This window comes from Neovison vison, chromosome 1, assembly GCF_020171115.1.
Source record: "Neovison vison isolate M4711 chromosome 1, ASM_NN_V1, whole genome shotgun sequence".
In the NCBI taxonomy this organism is placed as follows: domain Eukaryota; kingdom Metazoa; phylum Chordata; class Mammalia; order Carnivora; family Mustelidae; genus Neogale; species Neogale vison.
The window spans coordinates 7,260,705-7,282,544 of record NC_058091.1 but is presented as its reverse complement, the minus strand read 5'-3'; the positions used below and the strand labels follow the sequence as shown (position 1 = coordinate 7,282,544).

At 45.8% G+C, this 21,840-nt stretch overlaps 1 protein-coding gene across 4 annotated transcripts in view; it reads left to right on the top strand.

Moving 5' to 3' along the window:
• MAP3K4 (mitogen-activated protein kinase kinase kinase 4) overlaps positions 1–21,840 on the top strand; it is a 112,755-nt gene that overhangs the window by 74,588 nt on the left and 16,327 nt on the right. For 2 of the 4 annotated variants that reach the window (XM_044242723.1, XM_044242714.1), the window contains exons 6-16: positions 1,727–1,884; positions 5,388–5,504; positions 6,958–7,057; positions 7,158–7,241; positions 8,773–9,039; positions 10,447–10,596; positions 12,552–12,713; positions 13,327–13,460; positions 14,087–14,165; positions 14,921–14,999; positions 18,804–18,900. In XM_044242723.1, coding sequence (XP_044098658.1) covers positions 1,727–1,884; positions 5,388–5,504; positions 6,958–7,057; positions 7,158–7,241; positions 8,773–9,039; positions 10,447–10,596; positions 12,552–12,713; positions 13,327–13,460; positions 14,087–14,165; positions 14,921–14,999; positions 18,804–18,900 — 1,427 coding nt within the window. Of the gene's footprint in view, positions 1–1,726; positions 1,885–5,387; positions 5,505–6,957; positions 7,058–7,157; positions 7,242–8,772; positions 9,040–10,446; positions 10,597–12,551; positions 12,714–13,326; positions 13,461–14,086; positions 14,166–14,920; positions 15,000–18,803; positions 18,901–19,706; positions 19,851–21,840 lie in introns of all 4 variants that reach the window. The other 2 variants (XM_044242741.1, XM_044242731.1) reach the window with 2 other exon arrangements.

Sequence of the window (21,840 nt, the reverse complement as noted above, 5' to 3'; positions counted from 1 at the left end):
GGCTTCTAAGCTGAATAAGGAGGAAGGGGGTGGAGCGGGGGTTTGTGACCTGGAGAGAGAAACCTGCGGCCTGAAGTCCAGGTGAGGCTTAAGTCAGAGAACAGTCGCAGAGGTGATGGTTGGACGGAAGCCTGGGGGGACGAGAGGAGGGCTCAGAGGCAGCCTTTTCGGAGGTGATTCTGTAGGGACAGGTCTGGGGTGAAGCCCAGTGTGGCGGCCGAGCCTGGGGCGGAGAGAAGACGAGGTGAGGGGTCGGCGTGTGACGAAGGACGGGCAGCTGGAAGTCAGGAGGTGACAGAATGCGGAACGGGCTCAGTGGTGTATCTGGCGACGTAAATCTTAGAGGGGCAGGTATTTCTTTTGTTTTGGTTTGAAAGAAGTCCGTAAGAGCCGTGGTTGGGAAGGCGCCGAGGTGCACAGGAGGATGCCAGCTGCGAGCGGGCCGTGAAGCCCGTGGTCATGCGGGCGCCCCGTGGCAGGGCTGGACGAGACAAGGGCCATCCTCAGGAGACAGCCAGATTTCAGGGAGGCCAGGGAGAGGAAGCAGCACTCCGAGAAGCCAGAGGAGGGTCCTGGTCTCATATTGAAGAGATTTATTTTATTCGGCGAAGATGGTGGTAGACCCATAAATGGTAGGTTCCACGTGTACAGACACCGGCGTTCTGAAGTGTTCATAAGGGGCCCCGGACTGCGGATTCCCCCCGCACAGTGGCTGCTGGAGGCCCAGAAGACCAACAGAAGACCGTTTTCTTAAAATAAAGACCTGAAATTGCCTACTGAAGATTAGTACTGGATTTCAGAAAGCGTTCATTCCAGCGAACTCGGAGAGGTAGCCTGGTGAGAGAACTGTGACCTGAGACTAAACACAGAGCCCTGGAGCCTCGGGGCAGAGGAAAAGCAAGGCAGCTCCGGGTGGGAGGGAAGCAGGGGCAGCAGGCGATGAGGCCGGCGTCAGGGCCCGTCATTCGAACAACACGCAGCGTACGAAGGTGGTAGAAGAGCCACACCTTCAGCGTCCCGGTCAGGGAGTATGTAGCTAAGGTACTACACGCTCAGCGAGTTGTCCTTTCGGTAGAAGAATCCAGCGGCAGCGAGGGTTTGTGCTCTAGCAGCTGTGACCCTGCCTCGAGAAAAGCTGGTGGAGAGAAACCCCAGTACGCAGCGGATACATCAAAATAAGGAGTTAGGAACGGGAAGGCCTTGGGAACTGGGTATTTTTAGAAATCATAATTTATATGTCATAAATCTTGAAAAAAACACTGTCGTAGAAATCTGGGTGTCAGGAAGGGATGGTGAAAAGTGTGTTCATTCCCTCTCAACACAGAAGATACTACCTAACGTTAAAATAAGGAGTTAAACAAGGAACAATCCCAACCTCTCAAAGGAATAATGTTCACAATATATTAATAATGAATGTTTTGGGGTGCTATTATTTTGATTCTTTTTTTTTCACTTCTGTGTAGATTGTGAACATTTTATTTTGTCGTGATCTGTAGAGATTGGAAATAATGTGCTGAACTGCCGGGGAGCTGCGCTGTGCCGTGAAGAGGCCTCCCCATTTAGATGGCAGTTCTGCGACGAAGAGTCTCGCTTCTCTCCGTGCTCGGTGCTTGGCGACCTCCTCACCCGGCTCTTCCGATCCGTAGCTTCCAGGTTAACAGAGGTGAAAGTCGGGGGCTGTTGAGTTCCATTCTCAAGTATCTCCTTTACGTTTTTGTATTTTAAGGTGTATTTTGATTACATGAGAAGCTGGATCCAAATGCTGCAGCAGTTACCTCAAGCATCCCATAGTCTAAAAAACCTGTTAGAAGAAGAATGGAATTTCACCAAAGAAATAACCCATTACATCCGGGGAGGAGAAGCACAGGCTGGAAAGCTTTTCTGGTAGGAACCCTTGTGCTCCTGCGTGTGCCCGCCGGCCTGTTTGCCTGTTCAGTTACGTGCACGTGACAACCAGTCCTGTGTGTGTGTGTGTGTGTGTGTGTGTGTGTACGCGTGCGCGCATGCGCCTCTTCCCTGGGTTTTGGGGTCCTTCGAGTGGGGATGCTCAGTTGGGGGCGGGTTGCCCCATGGGGACATTTGGCAACATCTGGAAACAGTTTCGACTGTGGTGATGGAAGGTCGGACTGATTAGAGGCCACGGACACGGCTAAACATCGTGCAGTGCGCGGCGGAGCCCCCCAAACCAAGCATATTCCACCCAAAGTGTCAGTTTTGAAGTTGAGGAACCCTGCCTTTGCGCAAACCCTCTTAGGCCTCTGAAGAGTAGCACAGGACTGTAGACCTGCGTGCATCAGTCTCTGTGGGGACACAGGGAACCCGAGGTATGCATTTCCCGAGACTGTTCTAGGATGTTCTAGTAAACACAGAATCTCCTTATGAGGCACAGGTTAGACATGTAAACAGAGGAAAACCCTGAGGGAGTGGGGTGTGGTTGCAGGTGTGTGTTTGGAAATGGAACATCTCTTGTCCAGGAGTGGACGGCTGATGGTGGGGTGCACCTCAGTGGCCCCTGCGGGGGGCCCCTCCCCGCTGCCGGACCCCTCGGCTCTAGACTCGGCCGTTGTCGGTGTGTGCCGCCTCGTCCGCCACTGTAGTGCTGCTGTCTCCTTTCTGTGCATCCTGGCACCCCGCCTGGAGAATTCCCCCTCCCTGCTGTCTCTCCTCCGGGGCCTCGGCTCGCCCGGCTCTCTTCCCACCGCAGTGGCACAGTGTCCTTGACTCCGCCATCTCTGTGCCCTGCTCAGGACCTCGGCTCCCACTTCTGCCCTTCCCGTCTGTTCTGTTCACATCCTCCTCACATCCTGTCCGCCTGTGTTTCCAGCGAGCCAGCAGCTTGCTCCTTTCCAGAGCTCTCCAGCCCTTCAGGCCCTGACTCCCCGGGCATCTGCCTTTCCGGTCCAGGTCGCTTCCCAGAGTCAGTCCTCTGAGCAAGGGCCTTCCGTGCCCATTGCAGCATCTCGCCTTCTCTCCGTCTCCTGTCATTTGGCTCGGCCTGCCCTTTCTTCTGTGTGCACTTTCTGGCCCCAGGCTGGGCCGCCTGCAGAAGAGATGGTCTGAAAGGTCACTGTTTCTTGGCGCTGCAGATTCAAGTGGTGGATTTCACTGCGTCCCCATTTCCTCCTGTCAGTCTCCTTGTTTCTGTTGCTCCTCCCTCAGGTCTGTGTGCTGGGGGCTCTGGCCTTGGCCTGCACCAGCCTTGCTCCGAGCAGCTCACAGGCTTTCCAGGCCCCGCTGAGGGCCTGGTTCAGGGTACGGTCCTCACTGGGCCAAGCCTGTGGTGTCATCCCGACGCCCATCTCCTTTACGTGCTGTTTCGCTCAGGTTCCATCAGTCTCCCTGCCATCCCTGACTGCTCTCTCTGTCTCACACGCTACCGCCAATCTTTCAGGAAAGATCCAGAATCTGACCCCTCCACACCACTTCCACCGCTTCCCGTTGCCACTCTTGGCAGGCTGTTCCTTCTCACGTGACTGTGGGCGCTCTCCAGGAGTCTCTGTGCTCAGCTCTTCGTCCCTTTGGTCCGCTCTCAACACTACAGCCAGGGGTCTTGCTCACAGCACCTCAGACCATTTTCCCCTCCGTTCCAAAGACTCCTGGCTTCCCTGCTTCCTTGGTGAGAGTGGGAGTGTCTGAACGCGACTCCCCCGGCCAGGCACAGTCGCCCTGTCTCCGGCCGCTGTTGTCCTCCCCTCCCGAGCCAGGGAGAGCCAACCCGGGGAGCCACCTTGGGTTGCCGCACAGCCGCTGTGGCTTCCGGATCATGTTCCCCGGGCGGGGCATGCTCCTGCCTCGGGTCCTTTGCACTTGGTGCTCCCTGTCCGTGGCCTGCTCTTCCCCCGCTTTCTTTCATGACCCATTTTGTACTCCCTTTGGGTCTTTGTCTTAATGTCGTCTTCCCCATATTTGATGTGGCAGTTCCTTCTCACGAGCACTTCTGAGTTCCCTGCCCTGATTTATTTCTCTCCGTAGCACTTAACAGTATCTGAACTATATCTTTTTCTTTTTTATTTCTTGTTTTATTCTCTATACACTGGAGGGGTTTTTTTTTTTAAAGATTTTATTTATTTGACAGAGGGAGAGATCCCAAGTAGGCAGAGAGGCAGGCAGAGAGAGAGAGGGGGAAGCAGGCTCCTCTTGAGCAGAGAGCCCGATGCGGGGCTCGATCCCAGGACTCTGGGATCATGACCTGAGCCGAAGGCAGAGGCTTTAACCAACTGAGCTACCCAGGTGCCCCCACTGGAGGGATTTTTATCTGTTCTGCTCCCTGCTACTTAGTACATAACCGATGCTGAGTGTTTGTGGGGTAAACCCGTCGTGGATATTCTTGTATACTGTTGTTCTTGACAGTGGGTTTGTAATCGGGTCACTTTCCCACCGGGTTACTTTTAAAGCCCGGCCTCTTTGCCCACCAAACAAAGGTCGAGTTAGCATGACACACGAGGCCTTCCCCGTGTGGCCCCAGTGGACTTTCTCGGTCTTACTCTCGGACTTACTTCTCAAGTCTTTTTACTCTGCCACCTCTGAGCTCCTTTCACATTGTGCAGTTTCATTCTACAGCGGGGCTCTTGTTTAACACAGCTTCATGCCTTTTGCTCATATTCATTCTTCTTCCTGGACTTTCCTTCCCTCCTCCATTCCCTTGCTGACCAAGCTCCCCTTCCCACTGCTGTTGTCCGGCTTCCGTTCTCATTGCCTGCGGGCCGGTGCGGCCAGGCCTGCACCTGGGTTCGGTCTCCTCTGATGAGTCCTTTGACCCTGTTTCAGTGTCTTTTACTAGCTAGGAGCCCCTTTCCTTGAGTGAAGAGGTCAGGAAGCTGCTGCTGAATCTTTACTAGACTGATTTAGTTTTGTTTCATGCACTCGGGCTCACATTTTAACTGTGGCGTTTAGATTGTGTATTCGACGAGAAGCATGGCCTGTAGGGAATATTCCACGTTGATGGAGGATGGAAAGCTAATGGTGAGGGAAATTTGTAAAAACAGGTGCATTTAAGAAATTCACTTTGTTTTTCTTGTGCTATCATTTAGTTGATTAAGCTTTTAAAAACAGCTTGCTTTAGATATGTATTCGAGACTATTTTCTACCATTTTGGACATTTAAGATGAGACTTACACTTGTACAATAATTATATGGCTGCTCTGAATATAATTTAAGGTTTTAAGGTTTATGATAAAACCGTAGAAACAGAACAAATATAGATACTTGTCCATAAATGGGAGAGTTCTTCTTTTTCACGTGCATCATGATTTTATGTAGAGGAAAATTCTTACTATTGTTGGTTTTCAAACTATTAAAACAGTAGGTGACCCTTTCACTGTCTTTTTCAAGAATTACGCAAGGACAGTTTTTCTTCCCTGGTTTACTTTTGTGTCCTTGTTTCCTAGTGACATCGCGGGGATGCTGCTCAAGTCGACGGGAAGTTTTTTAGAGGTCGGTTTGCAGGAGAGCTGCGCGGAGTTCTGGACCAGCGCCGATGACGGCAGTGCCTCCGACGAAATCAGGTGCTCCTCCCGTCCCATCCCTCACTTCGTGGAGCTCTGCTTGTGGCGAGGAGTCGAGAATTGGCCCCATTCCAACCCAAGCATGTTGGACCTTAGGCATTTCCATAGGAGACCTAAAGATTTCTATTTATTGCTGTTTTATCTTTTCATGGGCTTGCTTAGGATTTTCTGCGAAATTTTCTTGGAAGATGAACTTAGAATTTAGCCTAACGAAAATAGTGACTTTAGAGAAAGGGAGAGACAGTGTAAGTTGACTAAAAATGAGCAGAGCGAATTCACCCTGTGTCCTAGAATATCTCTAATTCAGTAATCATGTTTCTGTCCCCCCACCTTTGCAGCAGTCCACTACTACATTTAACTGGCACTTGGCACGTTTCTGTTTTTATGCATGGCTTCTTCCTTCTTTTGGACTTGAAGCTTGAATACATGAAACCATGCCTTACACATCTGTTGCATTTCTTCCACTGTCATGAGATGGTATTCAGGTTGGATCAGGTTCAGTTGCTATTCCTGTGGGATTGTCAGCCATACAGCTCTTCCGTGACCAATTACTAGCTGTACTGTGTGATTCAACCTTAGGAAACATTCAGGGGGAGCTGACTTCTCTAGAGCTGAAATGGTTGCTCTCATCATCCAAAATTGGATGAGAAACACATTTTGGGTTCAGAACACCTGAGATGTCATCGTCCTAGGGTTAAAGCAAGAAGCGTCCACACAGTTCTTAACCTGGGACAGTGCTGAAGAGCCGAGAATCAGAATGAGTCTGTTTCTAGAAGGTCTTGCAGTTTGGAGAGCCAGCGCGGTGACTCTCAAAATTCTGAATAAGCAGGGAAAATTTGGAGATCAGAGGTGGTGAAGTAGAGAACGGTTCTGATGGTGCTCTGGTTGTTCCCGAGCGATGTGCCGTGGGTGACGGGCGGGCCCTTCCCGGCCCCAGCGAGCCGAGGTGCGATCCCGCTCAGCTCTAACCCAGTTGCCACTCAGTGCTGACACACTGGTGGCCTGCGGGCAGCAGCGATGGGCGTGTTTACACCACAGGAGTCCCGGAGCACCATATAACAGTTCTTTGAGAGAAGCCGGTTGTTAAATGTTCACCAGCCCGCCACGGCATGCATATATTCCTTTTTAGTAAGATCCTGAGCTGGGAGTCAATGTAAGAACTTTTTCTCAAACTCTTAGAAATCATTGTAAGGAAATCTTTAGAAAATTAAGCTTACTGTTGTTTGAAGGTTATTGTGTGTGCCTTATTTATTTGAAGAATACAAGTACTTTCTAGAAAACTGCAAGAGAGCAAGCTTCTGAATATTTCAAGTACATTCTCAATAATTGCTTGCTCCCATTTATCCAGATCTTCACCCTTTATTAGTGTGATTTAGAATTTGCTTTATCTTTATTGCTGTCTATTTCTTAATTACTCTAATGCACTCTAACTGGATTTTCATCAACTTGGCAGGAGATCGGTTATAGAGATTAGTCGAGCACTGAAGGAGCTCTTTCACGAAGCTAGGGAAAGAGCCTCCAAGGCACTTGGATTTGCTAAAATGTTGAGAAAGGTGAGTTAACTATCCCAATTGATTTTTAAAAATTTTTCTTTTGCCTCATTTTTTTTAACAAGCTAACCCTAAAGAAGTTTCTTTGTAACTGTGATCCTAGGACCTGGAAATAGCAGCAGAGTTCATATTTTCAGCCCCAGTTAGAGACCTTCTGGACGTTCTGAAATCAAAACAGTATGTTAAGGTAAATATTAAAGATGGTATAATTGGAATATTATGCCTTTCTTGTTTTTTTCTAAAACAGGAAAACCTTCTCTTCATGGTCCATGTAGTAAATATTTTAGGCTTTGCTGGCTATATATTGATCCCAGTAATAAGACTTTCTCATAATTTTTCAATGAAATAATCAGAAAAACAAAGTTTTTCGTATTTACTAACTTACTATTAGAATGCAGATAAAGTAGCCAAATATTTATTCATACTGTATTAAAATTAGTTGGGACGCCTGGGTGGCTCAGTCGTTAAGCAGCTGCCTTCTGCTCAGGTCACAATCTCAGGGTCCTGGGATCGAGGCCGGTGTTGGGCTTCCTCCTCTGTGGGAAGCCTGCTTCTCTCTCTCCCTCTCCCCATGCTTATGTTCTCTCTCTCGCTGTCTTTCTCTCTGTCAAATAAAGAAAATCTTTTTTTTTTTTTTTTAAAGATTTTCTTTATTTGACAGACAGAGATCACAAGTAGGCAGAGAGGCAGGCAGAGAGAGAGAGAGAGAGGAGGAAGCAGGCTCCCTGCTGAGCAGAGAGCCCGATGTGGGGCTCGATCCCAGGACCCTGAGATTATGACCTGAGTCGGAGGCAGAGGCTTAACCCACTGAGCCACCCAGGTGCTCCAAAATAACTGATTTTTTAAAAGATTTTATTCGTGTATTTGAGAGAGAGGAAGAGAGCATGCACATGTGTGTACCTGGGGAGACGGGACGGGGTGGGGGGGCGGGAAGCAGACTCTCCACTGAGCAGGGAGCCCTATATGGGGCTTGATCCCAGACCTGAACCGAAGGCAGATGCTTAACTGACTGAACCACCCAGGCACTCCTAATAATTGATTTTTAAGTCGTTTTGTTTTTACCCTCACATTTTCTGAAACACTTCAGTTTTTACAGGGACTTCGGCCGTCAGTGCCCAGCTCCATCACTAGAGCCCCTTTCTGAGTCCTCATCTTTGCTACCATTTGTTTGAGACTTAGTACTTAGATTCTGTGTATGCTATTGTTCCTGGAAATTTGGTCCCAGGCCCACAGTTTTATCCTCCCTGCAGTTATTGTGATTTGCACAACAGTGTCATGTATGTGCTCCTTGTTAAAGTGATCTTTAAAAGGCTTCTTAGGATGTCCTCACCAAGAATGATTAGTGACTCCGTACTAACCTTTTTTGCCTTTTTGCTTAGTCAGGTGACCTTCTGTAAGCATCACAAAGTAGCACTGACAAGCTGTTTTAGGCTGGCGTGCCTCCCCTGACGGGTGTTTTCTTGCTTCTTGAAAATAAAACAGTTAGAGGACGCTCAGTGAGTGGAGGGGCCTTCCCAGGCCTGCCGCACGGCACTCCCATGCCCCACCCCAGCCTGCCCCCATCCTGCTCCAGGCACAGGGGGCTGGGGCTCCCTGCAGTGTCCTCAGCGCTGCCTCGCCGCACCCGCTTGTCTTTGTCTAGTTCTGTTTATTTCAAATAACACTTTTATAATAGGTGACATTCCCCAGTCTAAGATGTGGGATCATTTCTTCTGCAGGTGCAGATTCCTGGCTTAGAAAACTTGCAGGTGTTTGTTCCAGGCAATCTTGCCACGGAGAAGAGCATTATTTTGCAGTTCCTCAATGCAGCCGCGGGAAAGGATTGCTCCAAGGAGTCAGATGACGCCCTGATTGATGCCCATCTCCTGCTCACCAAGCACAGTGACCGCGCTCTGGGTCCGGAAGACAGCTGGGCCACGTGGGAAGCTCAGCCGGTGAAAATCGTGCCTCAGGTGGAGACTGTCGACACCCTGAGAAGCATGCAGGTGTGCCACCCCCAGTCCCATGTCCACGCCTCCCACCCCTACCTTGAAGCAGGATTACTTTCTGAAAATATTTTTAGGGAAAATAAGTTGTTAGCAGCTCCTGAGTGATTGGAGTCTCAAGTGTAGACCTCTCCAAAATATGCCTCAATGTTCCAAAAATGTTATATCACAACTTGTACTAAAACGTTCCTTCAAATTCTGTGTGTTAAATTGTATTGGATTATTGGAAATCTTTATATCTTTCCTTAGTTCAGCCGTGATCTGTATGCTTATGATCTAAAAGGAATTCTCTCCCTCATTGAATTTGCAATTCGAAAATTCTGCTTCTTCACGTACTCTGGTTTACTTGTTATTAGTTAACATTGTAGTAAAGGCTACAATGCTATCTACCCACCCAATAGGGATCCCATGGTGATTTGTAGAATTCATTGATTGAAACCCGTGGGAAGGCTCTCATGTTGTCTGTGTTCCCCTCGGGACAGTGGTGCTGAGGGCTCGCGTGTGCCTCAGACGGGCCCCAGACGGGCCCGACCAGCGTTGAGCACGCTGGCTTACTGTCCTCTTGACTTCACACGATCTCTCTGCTTGTGCTCCATGTGTCACCAGATGCTGCTCTGGCCACTCAGTTGTTGAAACCAGAATGTGACAGTTAACATAGACTCATCTTTTTACCCTGCCTGCTCATCACCAGCCCTAACACACTGGAAGCGTTTCCCATCAGTGACACTTTCCCTGCAGCCAGAGCCACTGCCACGGTCAGATTTTGTCATCCCGGTCCTGACCCAGTCCGGTGTTTCACTCTCAGTTCCTTGCCTCCAGCCTCACTTTCCCTCCTCCAGGTCTGTGTGTGTGCGTGTGCACCATGTGCACACGTGTGTTTTGGTGCTCTGAGATGACCGTTACACGTAACTCTGATCACATCACCCACACGTCTATGCACGATACTGCAGTGACTGTCACTTAGAAGAAAAAGATAACAAAGTGTCGATTTTGTCTGTCTCGTGGAAGGCGACGCCTCTCACCCTCTCAGTCCTGCATTTTCCAGCTTCACAGGCCGCTCCAACACACACACGCACGGACACGAACACATGCACTCACACGTGCACACACGCACACTGCTGTAGGAGTCTGAGTCACTTGCGGTTCTAGGATGTTTGCGAGACGCTGTGCCAGCTCGATTCCTTGGGATTCTTCCGCGTTGTGGGGAGACCTCAGGCGGCGGTGCCCGCCGCAGCGCACGGCTCCCACCGCAGGGAGCAGCTGTGCTCGCCAACTCCTTTCTGACCCCGGGGCTCCTGGCCCGGCCGCCCTGACGAGGTTGGCGCTGTTTTGGGGCTAGGGATTGACCGAGCGCGGGAAACAGTAGGTGGGTCTGTTTTTAAGCCCCGTGCTTGATTCTCCTCCCAGGTGGATAATCTTTTACTCGTGGTCATGCAGTCGGCCCAGCTCACCAGCCAGAGAAAAACCTTCCAGCAGTCCATCGAGGGACTCCTGACTCTCCGCCAGGAGCAGACATCCAGTCAGCCGGTCATTGCCAGAGCTTTGCAGCAGCTAAAGGTACGTCCCCAGCACTCCGCCTGAGCTCCTTGATTCGTGTGTGCAGGTGGCACTGGGAAGGCTTCTGTGTGCGACAGTGTCATCCTACCCGAGGGACCCGAAGTCTTACGTGGCTGCTAACCATTCTCCCTCTTCCCGGTGCACATTGTCCCGTGTCTTCACTGCAACCTCCCAGATCTCTCTGGGAACTGTAGAATGTTGGAATTGGAAGGGATAGAATTTTGATCAGATATGTGACTTCTGAATGGCCGCATGGTTGGTTAGTAGCCAAGCTGATACTGGAATTTAGGTCTCTTCACTCCTAATGCAGGTTTCTTTCTTCTTTAGCAGTCAGGGGTGTTTGCTAGAGGTACTCCAAATTTGTAATGTGTGACCAAAGAGGAGATTTATTTCTTTTATTTAACTGATGATAATCCAGCCAAATTAAATGTAGTAGAGTAAGACGCTTGTAGACAGGCACTAGGCGTTCAGAGTTCAGGGCAAGCCAGAGCCTCACCTTTTCCCATTATTTCCTGGTTTTGCCATGTCTGCCTTGTTTTCTGTTCATCGGTCTTGGTCTGAACCACACTTACCACAGCCCATCAGTTATACCAACTTGGTCACATTAGGGCTTGACTTCTTGAAGAATAAGCACTTCTTGAAACCATAAGTAGTTTGATAAGCGATTGTTTCTTCTGTCAGGCTGACTTGTCTCATTTACCTAGAAACACGTTCTCTCCTTGATTGCCCTCCCACTTGAATGCCAGTGTAGGGGACTTTTGTCTTTTCTTTTAGTCTAAGTCCATAGACTGGAGAGTGCAGAATTCTGTAAGATACTGATTATTCTTGAGTGTAAGGAATTTGGTGAATTCAGTGCAACCTGAGCTAGCACTGAAGTACCGAATGGGGAGACATTAGATCCTCGTGGTTGCATCTGGGAGTTGCCATCATGGAGGCATTTCACTTTGGAGGATTTCAGAAGATAAAAACTGGGAAGGAACACTTGAGCATCAGCGTCCCTGGGTCAGGGTACTGGGGATGCTCGCTGACTATCCAGTAGTCTGATCTGACTAGATCTTTTGTGCATGGTGGAAGGTCATGGAAGATAAGGCTGGTAAAATCAGGTAGGCAAAAATAAGGCTATCGAGAGCTTTGGGATTTTATTTTGTCTAAGCCTCAAAGAGTATTTAAATGTTTAGGAAGAATATTTCGGAAAAGCCTGTAGGAGAATTGCCCAGTGGAGACATGTGTCCATATGTGTGTGTTTAAGGGTGAGTGGAAGGGGGTCCCGTTTGGGGTGATTATCGTCCTGCTTAGGGAGACAGCACAGCCTGAACTAGGACACGGTTTTCCAGCCTCAGCAATATTGATGTTTTGGGTCAATAATTCTTTGATTTGGCAGTTGTCCTATCTCGTAGGATGTTTAGCAGCATCTCTGATCGCTACACGCTAGTTGCCAGTAGATTTCTCATCCCATCTCCCCAAGTTGACAACCAAAATAGGATTGCCCGTGTCCCCTTGCGTAAAATTGACCCCAACTGAGACCCCAACTGAGAACCCCTGAACTAGGGAGTGTCAGGGAGACATAAAGGACGATACAGCATTCCTGTTGGATTGAATTCCTGTTCAGTTGAAATCATACTTCAGCTACTGCCCAGGGGAAAAAGTAGCTGGTGGTTGATATACAAAATATTAAAGATGAAAGCATGTATTCAAAGACCACAATGAGGCATTATCATTTCAAATGGATGTTTTTCTGCTTTTATTTCATAAGGTGTTAAAGAATACCTAATACAAATTAAAACAAAATAAATAAAAAATACATTTCCTTTGTTTTTGAGTGACCAGAATAAATATGGTCAAAATACATCATGGTGGTTAATGTCTGTGATGATGAAAGAAATCTTCCTCTAAAATACAGTTAAGTACCAGGTGATTTGCTTTGTTTGGATTAATTATGGTTTGGGACTCTTTAGAATGATGCACTAGAGCTTTGCAACAGAATAAGCGATGCCATTGACCGAGTGGACCACATGTTCACTTCAGAATTCGATGCCGAAGTCGATGAGTCTGAGTCCGTCACGTTGCAGCAGTACTACCGGGAAGCGATGATTCAGGGTTACAACTTTGGGTTCGAGGTAGGTACAAAATAAGGGGAAGAGCACAGTGTAATTTCACAGTTGCTCTGTAACTTACTGAATGCGTGAGGAATCTTGTACAGCAAATCAGCTTACTGGTTGTAATCCCAGCTCGTCAGGAATGTCACCCTATCCATTGCTGAGTATCGCAAATGTTGGTTTCCTTTTAAGTTGTCAGCAGTTTCCCAGTTTTTATTTTGTGCTACTGTGTGTAAGCTCTCTACTTACATTTTAAAAACCTTCTTGAAGAGATATTTAATATCATGAAAGTGCATTCATAATTTAAACTTATGGGTAAGACATTGGTGAAACTGCATTTTAAGACATAATATCTATAACTCTTCATACTCTTTAAAAAAATTATTATGATGTCCAATTAGCCAACATAGAGCACCTCATTTGTTTTTGACAAAGTGTTCAATGAAGAGCACTGGCTGTTATACCCAGCTAATCAATTGTTGAACTTTTCATACTCTTGAAAATATTTGAGTTTTATTTGGTTTTTGTTTTTTGTTTTTAGAAAAATGACATTAAACATGAGCCATTGTAGTGTTTAGATATTTGTATTTGTATAGTCATTACTTCTTTTGATATATACAAAATCTTCTTACAGTATCATAAAGAAGTTGTTCGTTTGATGTCTGGAGAGTTTAGACAGAAGATAGGAGACAAATATATAAGCTTTGCCCGGAAATGGATGAACTATGTCCTCACTAAATGTGAGAGTGGTCGAGGTACAAGACCCAGGTAATGACCTAGTAGATGTTTCCTAGAACTGCAAGTAAGCCAGTACTTCTGCTGCAGAGAGAGAGAGTGTGTGTGAAGCTTGGAGCAGCCTGTGAATCTGGAAAATGCGGGAATGAGAGGGATGTGGGCATGGTAGCATTTCATATGTATATTTTATGTGAGATTTCTGAACAGATGACACAAAAAGGAGCATTTTGAAGTCGTAAATGATAGGATTTTGCTTTGTTTTGTTTTTAAATGAAACTATTACCACAGAAAGCCCCGTAATATTTGAATAACTTAAAAAAAATTGTTCCATAATGGTTCATTTTTATGGGAGTTCACATTTTCCCTGGACAGGTCTTCTGATTGCTGTTTTTTGGGGTGTTTGTTCCCTTCCCTCATGAAATTTAAGCCTTTTTTTAATGTAAATGGAAACAAATCGGTAACCAGTGCCTTTATTAAGAAGCTGTTTGTCCTTTTTTTCTCAACACATGCTATAAATTTACTCAACCCCAGGCATTTACATAAAGTCAAAAAATGTGTTTTTTTCTTAGATGATAATTTTCCAGATTACTTTTCAGTACTACTAAAACTACTACAGTGTTTTCTTCATTTTATGACTGTTGAACTTCCTCATGTAACAGGTGGGCAACCCAAGGTTTTGACTTTCTACAAGCCATTGAACCTGCCTTTATTTCAGCTTTGCCAGAAGATGACTTCTTGGTATGGAATATTCTGGAGTTTTATTATTATTATTATTATCATCATTATTATTGAAATAAGTTGATCACTGTTCCGGATTGTGTATTTTTGTATAGTTGTTCTTAAATATTTTTTCCTAGCTGTAATGATAACGCTGAAAGGTAAAGTACTTGTAACAGCATAGTAAAATATTCCATGTTCTTTTCTTTTTATAACAACATTGGTCAACCGACCTAGTCAGAGGATAGCTGTGAAGCCTGGCACTTCTAAAGTATTTGTCAGTTTCACATTTTATAAAGTGCTGATGTATTAATTGGTGCTTTTTAGCAGTTTAATGAAGAACAAGGATTAGCTGTTTCACTACATCATGCTTCATTTGAGAGCATGCCAGATGTTAAATATTATCACTGTTATTCCAGTACATTCCATCAGCTGAAAAAGACAATGGTCAACATGTGAATTCAATCCTGTTAGCCTCCGAATAGTAGAAATGATTATAGAAGTCCTTTGCTCGTGCATATTATTGCCTTATGGGGAGTTGAATGCTAACTCGCTTTTATTAATAAAAAGTGAGTGGCATATATTATTATTACTGTTTTAAATTATGTGCAGTTTATGCTTAATTTTTATTTAGACTTACAGTCTTCCAAATGAACTTTGAAAGTATTTACTAAGGATAGCACAGCATATTTCTTTTAGTAGGTGGAAAGCTTAATTGTGCTGCTTGCATCATTGAGAGAATGGACATTCTTTCCTTTGTCCTCTCCCACCCCTAGAGTCTTCAAGCCCTGATGAATGAGTGCATTGGCCATGTGATAGGAAAGCCACACAGTCCTGTTACAGGTTTGTACCTTGGTAAGACGGCCGTTAGAACATTTCCCCTAGCACCTCCTGGTTTGGGCAGGCCCATCACCTTACAGGTGCAGCTGTGTCGAGAAGTTCTTCAACAATATCGAAGAAGATGACAGGGACAGGCATGAGGTGTGTATATGGGGAACTCTGAACAGTTCTGAGTCCAGCAGGAAGATGACAGTGCCAGCAGAGGATATGCACTGCCCCCAGCGGTGTTAGCTACACAGTTTAATGAATAACTAAGATTTTGCACACCAACAAGGATTCTGTTCACCCCCTTAAAATCTCTTCTTCTGGGAAGGAAAGACTTGGAGAGACAGCTGTCTGTTAGGGAACAAGGGCCTTTTCCTGCCGTAGGTGAGTGAATGTAATTGCTCCGCCCCTTCCTCACCTCAGCAGAATGTGTTTGTTTTTTCCTCCACAGCTAAGAACTAACAGTGTAAATTTTTCATTGATTTTACTTAAAAAAAAAAACACACAAAAAAATACAAGTTAAAGTTATGCTATGATGCACTTTCATTATAGTTTTCAGTGACAGTTTAGCGTACAGTTTTATGGAGTATGTTGAAACTTTTAAACCAAATAGATCCGAAAAAGACTGTGTCTTCCCCCATTCTTGAGATAGTTTGTAAAAGCAAAACTATTTATATCTAATAAACATCCAGAAATGAAAGCATAGAAATTTTGAAGCAGTTTAAAGTCTACAAAATAAAATAATTCATAAATGGTAAACTTACTGAGCAGGAGCTGTGTATTCAAGGGTGCTTGCTAGCTTCAGAAAATCTCAGAGACCAGGTTTTAATGCTTGGTTTCACTATCTTTAAAATTTACTTAGTTACTCATTTTATACCTTTTTTTTTCCTCCAAAGCTTGTTATGAAATGAAAGTTATCATTTGTAAAACTCTTTGAATATTTTATATAATGTTATAATTTTATAGCATTTCTATATTCTTATGGAACTTTTGATGAATCATATTATCCTAAAAACTTTGATTTTCTGATCTCCTAAAATATTTCACTAAGAATATATACATGATCAGTAATTGAGTAAAAATTACTTTTTTTAAAAAAAAGATTTTATTTATTTATAGGAGAGAGAGTGCGAGAGAGCGTGAGAGGGGAGATGGTCAGAGGGAGAAGCAGAGTTTCCTCAGAGCTAAGAGCTCCATGTGGGACTCGATCCCAGGACTCCGGGATTATGACCTGAGCCGAAGGCAGTTACTTAACCGACTGAGCCACTTAGGTGCTCTAAAAATCACTTTTTAAAAATACTTAACTATCATTACTTTAAAATTACTTATCCTTTATCATTTTATCATTATTTATCATTTGTCACATTTATCAATTTATCATTACTTGACATTACTTTAAAATACTTAACTATCATTACTAATATAATGATATAATAACATTACTAATATTATTATAATATACTTAACTAATCATTTTCATGGTAGCATAATTGCAACGTGGAGGGGCGCCTGGGTGGCTCACTCAGTTAAGCGTCTGCCTTCAGCTCAGGTCATGATCTTGGGGTCCTGGGTTCGAGCCCCGCATCAGACTCCCTGCTCAGCGGAAAGCCTGTGGCTCGCTTTCCCCCTTCCCACCCTTTGCTCTCTCTATTTCAAATAAATAAATAAAATTAAAAAAAAAAAGTACAACGTAGAAAGAGTATGTAGAGAAATGTAGAGAATGTACATGTAGAAAATTTCAAGGTAGAAAAATACTACGGAGGAAAGCCAAAAGCCGTCGTGCCCCCATGGTTGAAGGGTAACCACTGCTAAGGCGGGATCACTCCTTACCCGTGTGCCCGTCCCCCAGCTGCTGGCGGGGTGGCTGGTTACCTGCTGCCGGGAGGCCAGAGGTGCTCCCTGTCTCCTGGGCCACATGGCTTGGTGGAAGCAGCGCCGGCTGAGAGTCAGATTGCCAGACGGCCTGGTGACCTGGGGCTGCGCGTACGACATCGCTGTCGCCGAGCCCGTCTGCAAGTGCTCATCGGGTGCTAACGAGGGCTCCGCATTTACGCTTCGTAAACCCCAGCGTCCTGTGCGTGGCGGCAGTCTGCCTCCGGTTTTGTGCTGTTTCCTGACCAGGGCACTTGGTGAAAGGGAGGGCAGCCAGCTGTCCTTCCCGCTGCCTGCGGGCCTCCTCTCCCTCAGCGCTACCCTCGGAAGCGCCGGCAGCAGCCTGGGAGGCACCTTCCCTGGGTTCCGCGCGCTCCTGTCGTGGTGCAGGTGCGTGTGGCCCTGCCTCCTTTATGCCCCCGGCGTCACGCGAGCATAGGTAGGGCCGCCGCTTCCACTGCGTGAAAGGTGGATCCCGTTGGATATTCGTGTCTTGCTTTCCTTTCCTGACGACTGTGAAGTTCCTCTCTGCTGCTGGGTGGAGATCGGCCGCGTTCTCCTTACTGGCTGCCTTGTGTCCGTTAAGGGTGTGTTAGTAGTTCTTTGCACCGTTTCCTTGTGAACATTTGTTTGGTTAGCTTTTGCCATGAGAAACATCTCTGTAGTAAATGCCACTAGCGAAATTAGAAATTAGAAATCTATTTTATGTTTATTGACCATTTGGATTTTCTTGTTGGTGAAATGTCCCAGTTTTGCAGCAGTTTGTTATATATACTCTGAGAAGAAATTCTTTCTGTCATACGTGAGGAATGGGAGATTTGCGTCCTTGTTCTAGCAGCACATCTTCCCTTTTTTAACACCTCAAGGGGGAAGTTTTGTAGTGATTTTTGACTCCAAAGTTCCCACTATTTTTGCTGAATTAAAGACATCACCTTCCTTCTGTAAACATTTTTATTGTTTTTTTTTTCTCTTTTTACCTTTGTTATTGGAGTTCTTTCATTTACTATTATAATTGTTGATATAGTGAGCCAGAGACACAAATTGCCTGAATTTTTTCTTAATAATTGCTTGATTTTTGCTTTGCAAGTTTCCCCTTCAGATCTCTCCATTTTGGGGACTTCGGTCATTTCTGTGTTATGTTATTGACAACAAACTAACTAGAATCACAAAGAAGGAAGTATTTCCATTTAGGATAAAGCATATATAGATGAAATAAAACATATGGAGTGAAATCATTCACATGAAGAGAAGAGATGACTTTTAAAAAATTAAGGAGGGTTAAGTAAGACTGAGTCAAAAGTAAGATTACACGTGTAGGGCAAAATAGACCAAATGTAACACGTGTGCTATGCCAGTGATGTCTAGTTCCAGGAAAGAATTATCAGCGATTCTGTAATCACTAGGCAAAGGCCTTTTAAATTTTATCTAGTTTTTACCAGAATATTTAAACAAAGAAGAGAAGAAAACACGTTCTAAAAAAGAATAACCCATTTAAACCATGTCTAATCCTCCTTATGTGGTTTAAAGGAATTAAATAAAACTCTATGTACTCGGAAAATTGACTGTGGCCGTCCCTGACTCAGAACCCAAGTGAAGTGTCAGCATGGGCCAGGATCTCTCTAAGAATGTAGCCGCTTCAAGAATATTAGAGAGATGCCTCATTTCAGTCTCCATCTGGGTCACATTGTTTATTTCATGTCCATTGTGTGCTTTCTCTCCAGGATTTCAGAAATATTTTTGACGGCTCAGAGTTTGAACGTATAATAATACCTTTTATTAGTTCTTAAAAAATGCATATTCTACAATGTTTGCTTACATGATAATGACTTTCTTACTTACAGAACGGGTTTATTTTGGCCACCAGCAAAGTTAAGTCCCATCTCGTTTACGTGTAGTGACCTGCTTTGGCTTTTCCCTTTGACCCCTCTAACAAGTTGCCTTTGTCACTGTTGTCCCTGGCAGCTATTCATCGGAACAGCCCCCGTCCTGTGAAGGTGCCGCGGTGCCACAGTGACCCTCCTAACCCACATCTGATCATCCCGACTCCAGAGGGATTCAGGTATTTGGGGCCTGCCTAGCCAGTCACAGTCTGGATTCTTCTCTGAGGCGCACGCTCCCGCTCTGCCAGCTTCTGGATGCTTGCTCTGACCACTGAGCGGGGTTTCTGTGTTCTCGTTCATACTGTTTTAAATGCTCTGAGTTGCATTTTCTCGAAGATAGACCACAGGGAGGGCCTTACTTGCAAGAGAAAAAGACATGCAGCTTTGCCACAGACTTGTGCCTTTCCAGGTGCCCTAGGTTCTCAGCTTGTTCGTAACCTCGAGCTACTAAATGCTGGCCAGCTTTGGAATAATTCTTTCCTTCTCTTTCTTTGAAAATGACCTTACGGAAACAGATTTGAGTATGCGTAGCATAATAAACATTTGAAAAACAATCCTAAACATCAGTGTAGAAGTGAAGAAGAACTGGAATGATCTTTCCAGTCTTGACTCTCACGTGTGTCTATAACCTTGAAGCGACTTAAATACAAAAGCGAGTTCTGAAACTCCAGTACAAAGTATCTCCCTTGAATGTGGTGGCATTTCTGCATCTGGACGGAGTGAGCCTTTTCTCTCCCCTGTAGAATCACTTTTTAAAAGCTAATTTTATTTGACAGTATTTGCTAGGAAAAGACCACAATTATTTTTCAAGGTAATTAGTTTTTTTCTTTTTTACACCTAGACCTGAATCTCAAAAGAAAATTTGCATTTTATATTTTTAAGTATTTTTTCACTTCCTCACCCTATTTTATTCTTAACTGAAAACCACTGGAGCGTCCAGTCCGTTTTCTCGGCTGTGTTCCTGAAGCTTCTCTTCTCGTCTCAGCACTCGGAGCGTGCCTTCGGACGCGCGGAGCCACGGCAGCCTCGCTGCTGCTCCTGTCACTGCGGCCGCCGCCGCCGCTCGCCCCGGCCCCTCGGGCAGCGACTCTGCACCACCCAAACCCGCCAGCAGTGCCCATGATACCAGGTAGTCACCCCCCGCCGGCGGCATGCCTCCTCGGCCCCCTCCTGTGCACTTCCGCAGTGGGGGGACGTGTCACCCCCGCAGGCTCGAGCACCCAGCAGCACAAGTAGATAATTTGCCTGATTAATATTTCCTCGGAGCTAACATTAACCAAAATGACCAGACTCCCTGCCAATAGCAACTCTTCGGAGAGAGTGTCAGACCAAATGTTTCCACATACACCTGCTCCCCACCAAAGGGGACATGAGAATTTGGGCAAGTAGTGCCTTGAGGGGTCGGTCCCAAGGTAGCTCAGAGAAGGCTTTTAGTTAACACCATTAGGCGGGGAGTTTTTAGAAGGATCACTTTTCTAACCAGATTTTCTAATTTATAGAATTATTGATTAGATGTAATTTATGAAAACGGAAAACTGAGTTCACGGGGTTTGTATCTTTTATGGAGAACATATCCTTACTGGACAGAGCTGTCAGACATCTGGCAAGTGCCAGAAAGTGTCTCGCTTGAGTCTTCGGTATAGGTAAGGAGTGAGTTGCACTTCTTCCCATTCTAGTTAATTTTGACAGAGGATTTTGTTCAGGTATCATATTCTTTTTTTTTTTTTTTTAAGATTTTATTTATTTATTTGACAGAAATCACAAGTAGATGGAGAGGCAGGCAGAGAGAGAGGGGGAAGCAGGCTCCCTGCTGAGCAGAGAGCCTGGTGCGGGGCTCGATCCCAGGACCCTGAGATCATGACCTGAGCCAAACGCGGAGGCTTTAACCCACTGAGCCACCCAGTGGCCCCAAGATCCCATATTCTTAATGGAGAAAGGACAGTCGGTCACTCGTAACTCTCCCCTTGTGTCTGGCAGAGGGGACACACCATCACTCTTCTCATCTTCCGAGAGAGTCAAATAAAACTCTGCGGGTTGAGGGTAATCAGAGAAAAAAAGATGAAACTGTGGTGACACTCTGTGCCCTGTATCTTGAGCCAAAGAAAAAATATTAGTATGTTGTTGGCAGAAAGATCACAGACAGCTTTAGAATTGAAAGAAACACTAAAATGTTTTTAGACTTACTTTATAACAGTATAGAATTTCTACAAACATTTCCATTCTTCTCTGTTAAAATAACAACTGTTCCTAATTTGTAGTGATGAATGTTTATAACCTAAGAAAAGTTAACGCATTTTACAGCTGTCAACCAAAACAATGAACAGTTACCATTAAACAGATTCCCATTTACCTTCTTCATGTTACTGTGGAGAGCATTTCATGGCAAGTGTTTCCACATACACCCTCCTGTCTCTGAGAGAGGCACCGAAGCGATCTTTTTGTACGTGTCACTCAGGGCGAAGGGAAGCCACTTCCCGTCACGTGCAGACACAGGGGAGGAGAGGGCTCCCCCATGACCTGCTGCGTCCGCGTTTGCACACCAGTCCTGTAAGACTAGAATGGGGAGGAGCGCCCCCTGCTTCTTTCGAGGTTCTTGAACTATGGTTCAAGGCATTTGTGAGCTGGAGGTAATACGGTATTTTAAGTGTATTTCAGTATAAAAGTGAAGTACGTGTGGTCAGCCTTCGTGTGCATTTAGTCTTCAGCTTTGTGGAGGTGGTTTTCAGTCCGTAGTGAAGACATTTCATAAATGTTCCTCATCTTTAAGATGATTCTGGACACAGGGATTTTACCACCACCATTGTGTGCCATCTTGAAGGCCATTTTTTACAAAGGAGTCAAGTTCTCTTGACCGTCCGGTGGTGTGTCTGTGAGAGTGGGCCGAGGACAGCAAGGCCAGGTGGAGACCCGCTTAGCCAGTGGTGGTTTGCCTCAGTCCTGTGATCGAGCCCGACTCCTGTTCAGTTTGACTTTGGGCCTCAGCCCCTTTGTGGGGGGCCTGTGCAGCAGACCCCAGGTGGACGGCGCGTGTCCTGCCGATGTCGTGGTACAGGCCGGGGTTTGTGAGTGTGCCGTGGGGGATGCTGCCGGGACTCCCTGCGGCAGCTGTGCCGCCCTTC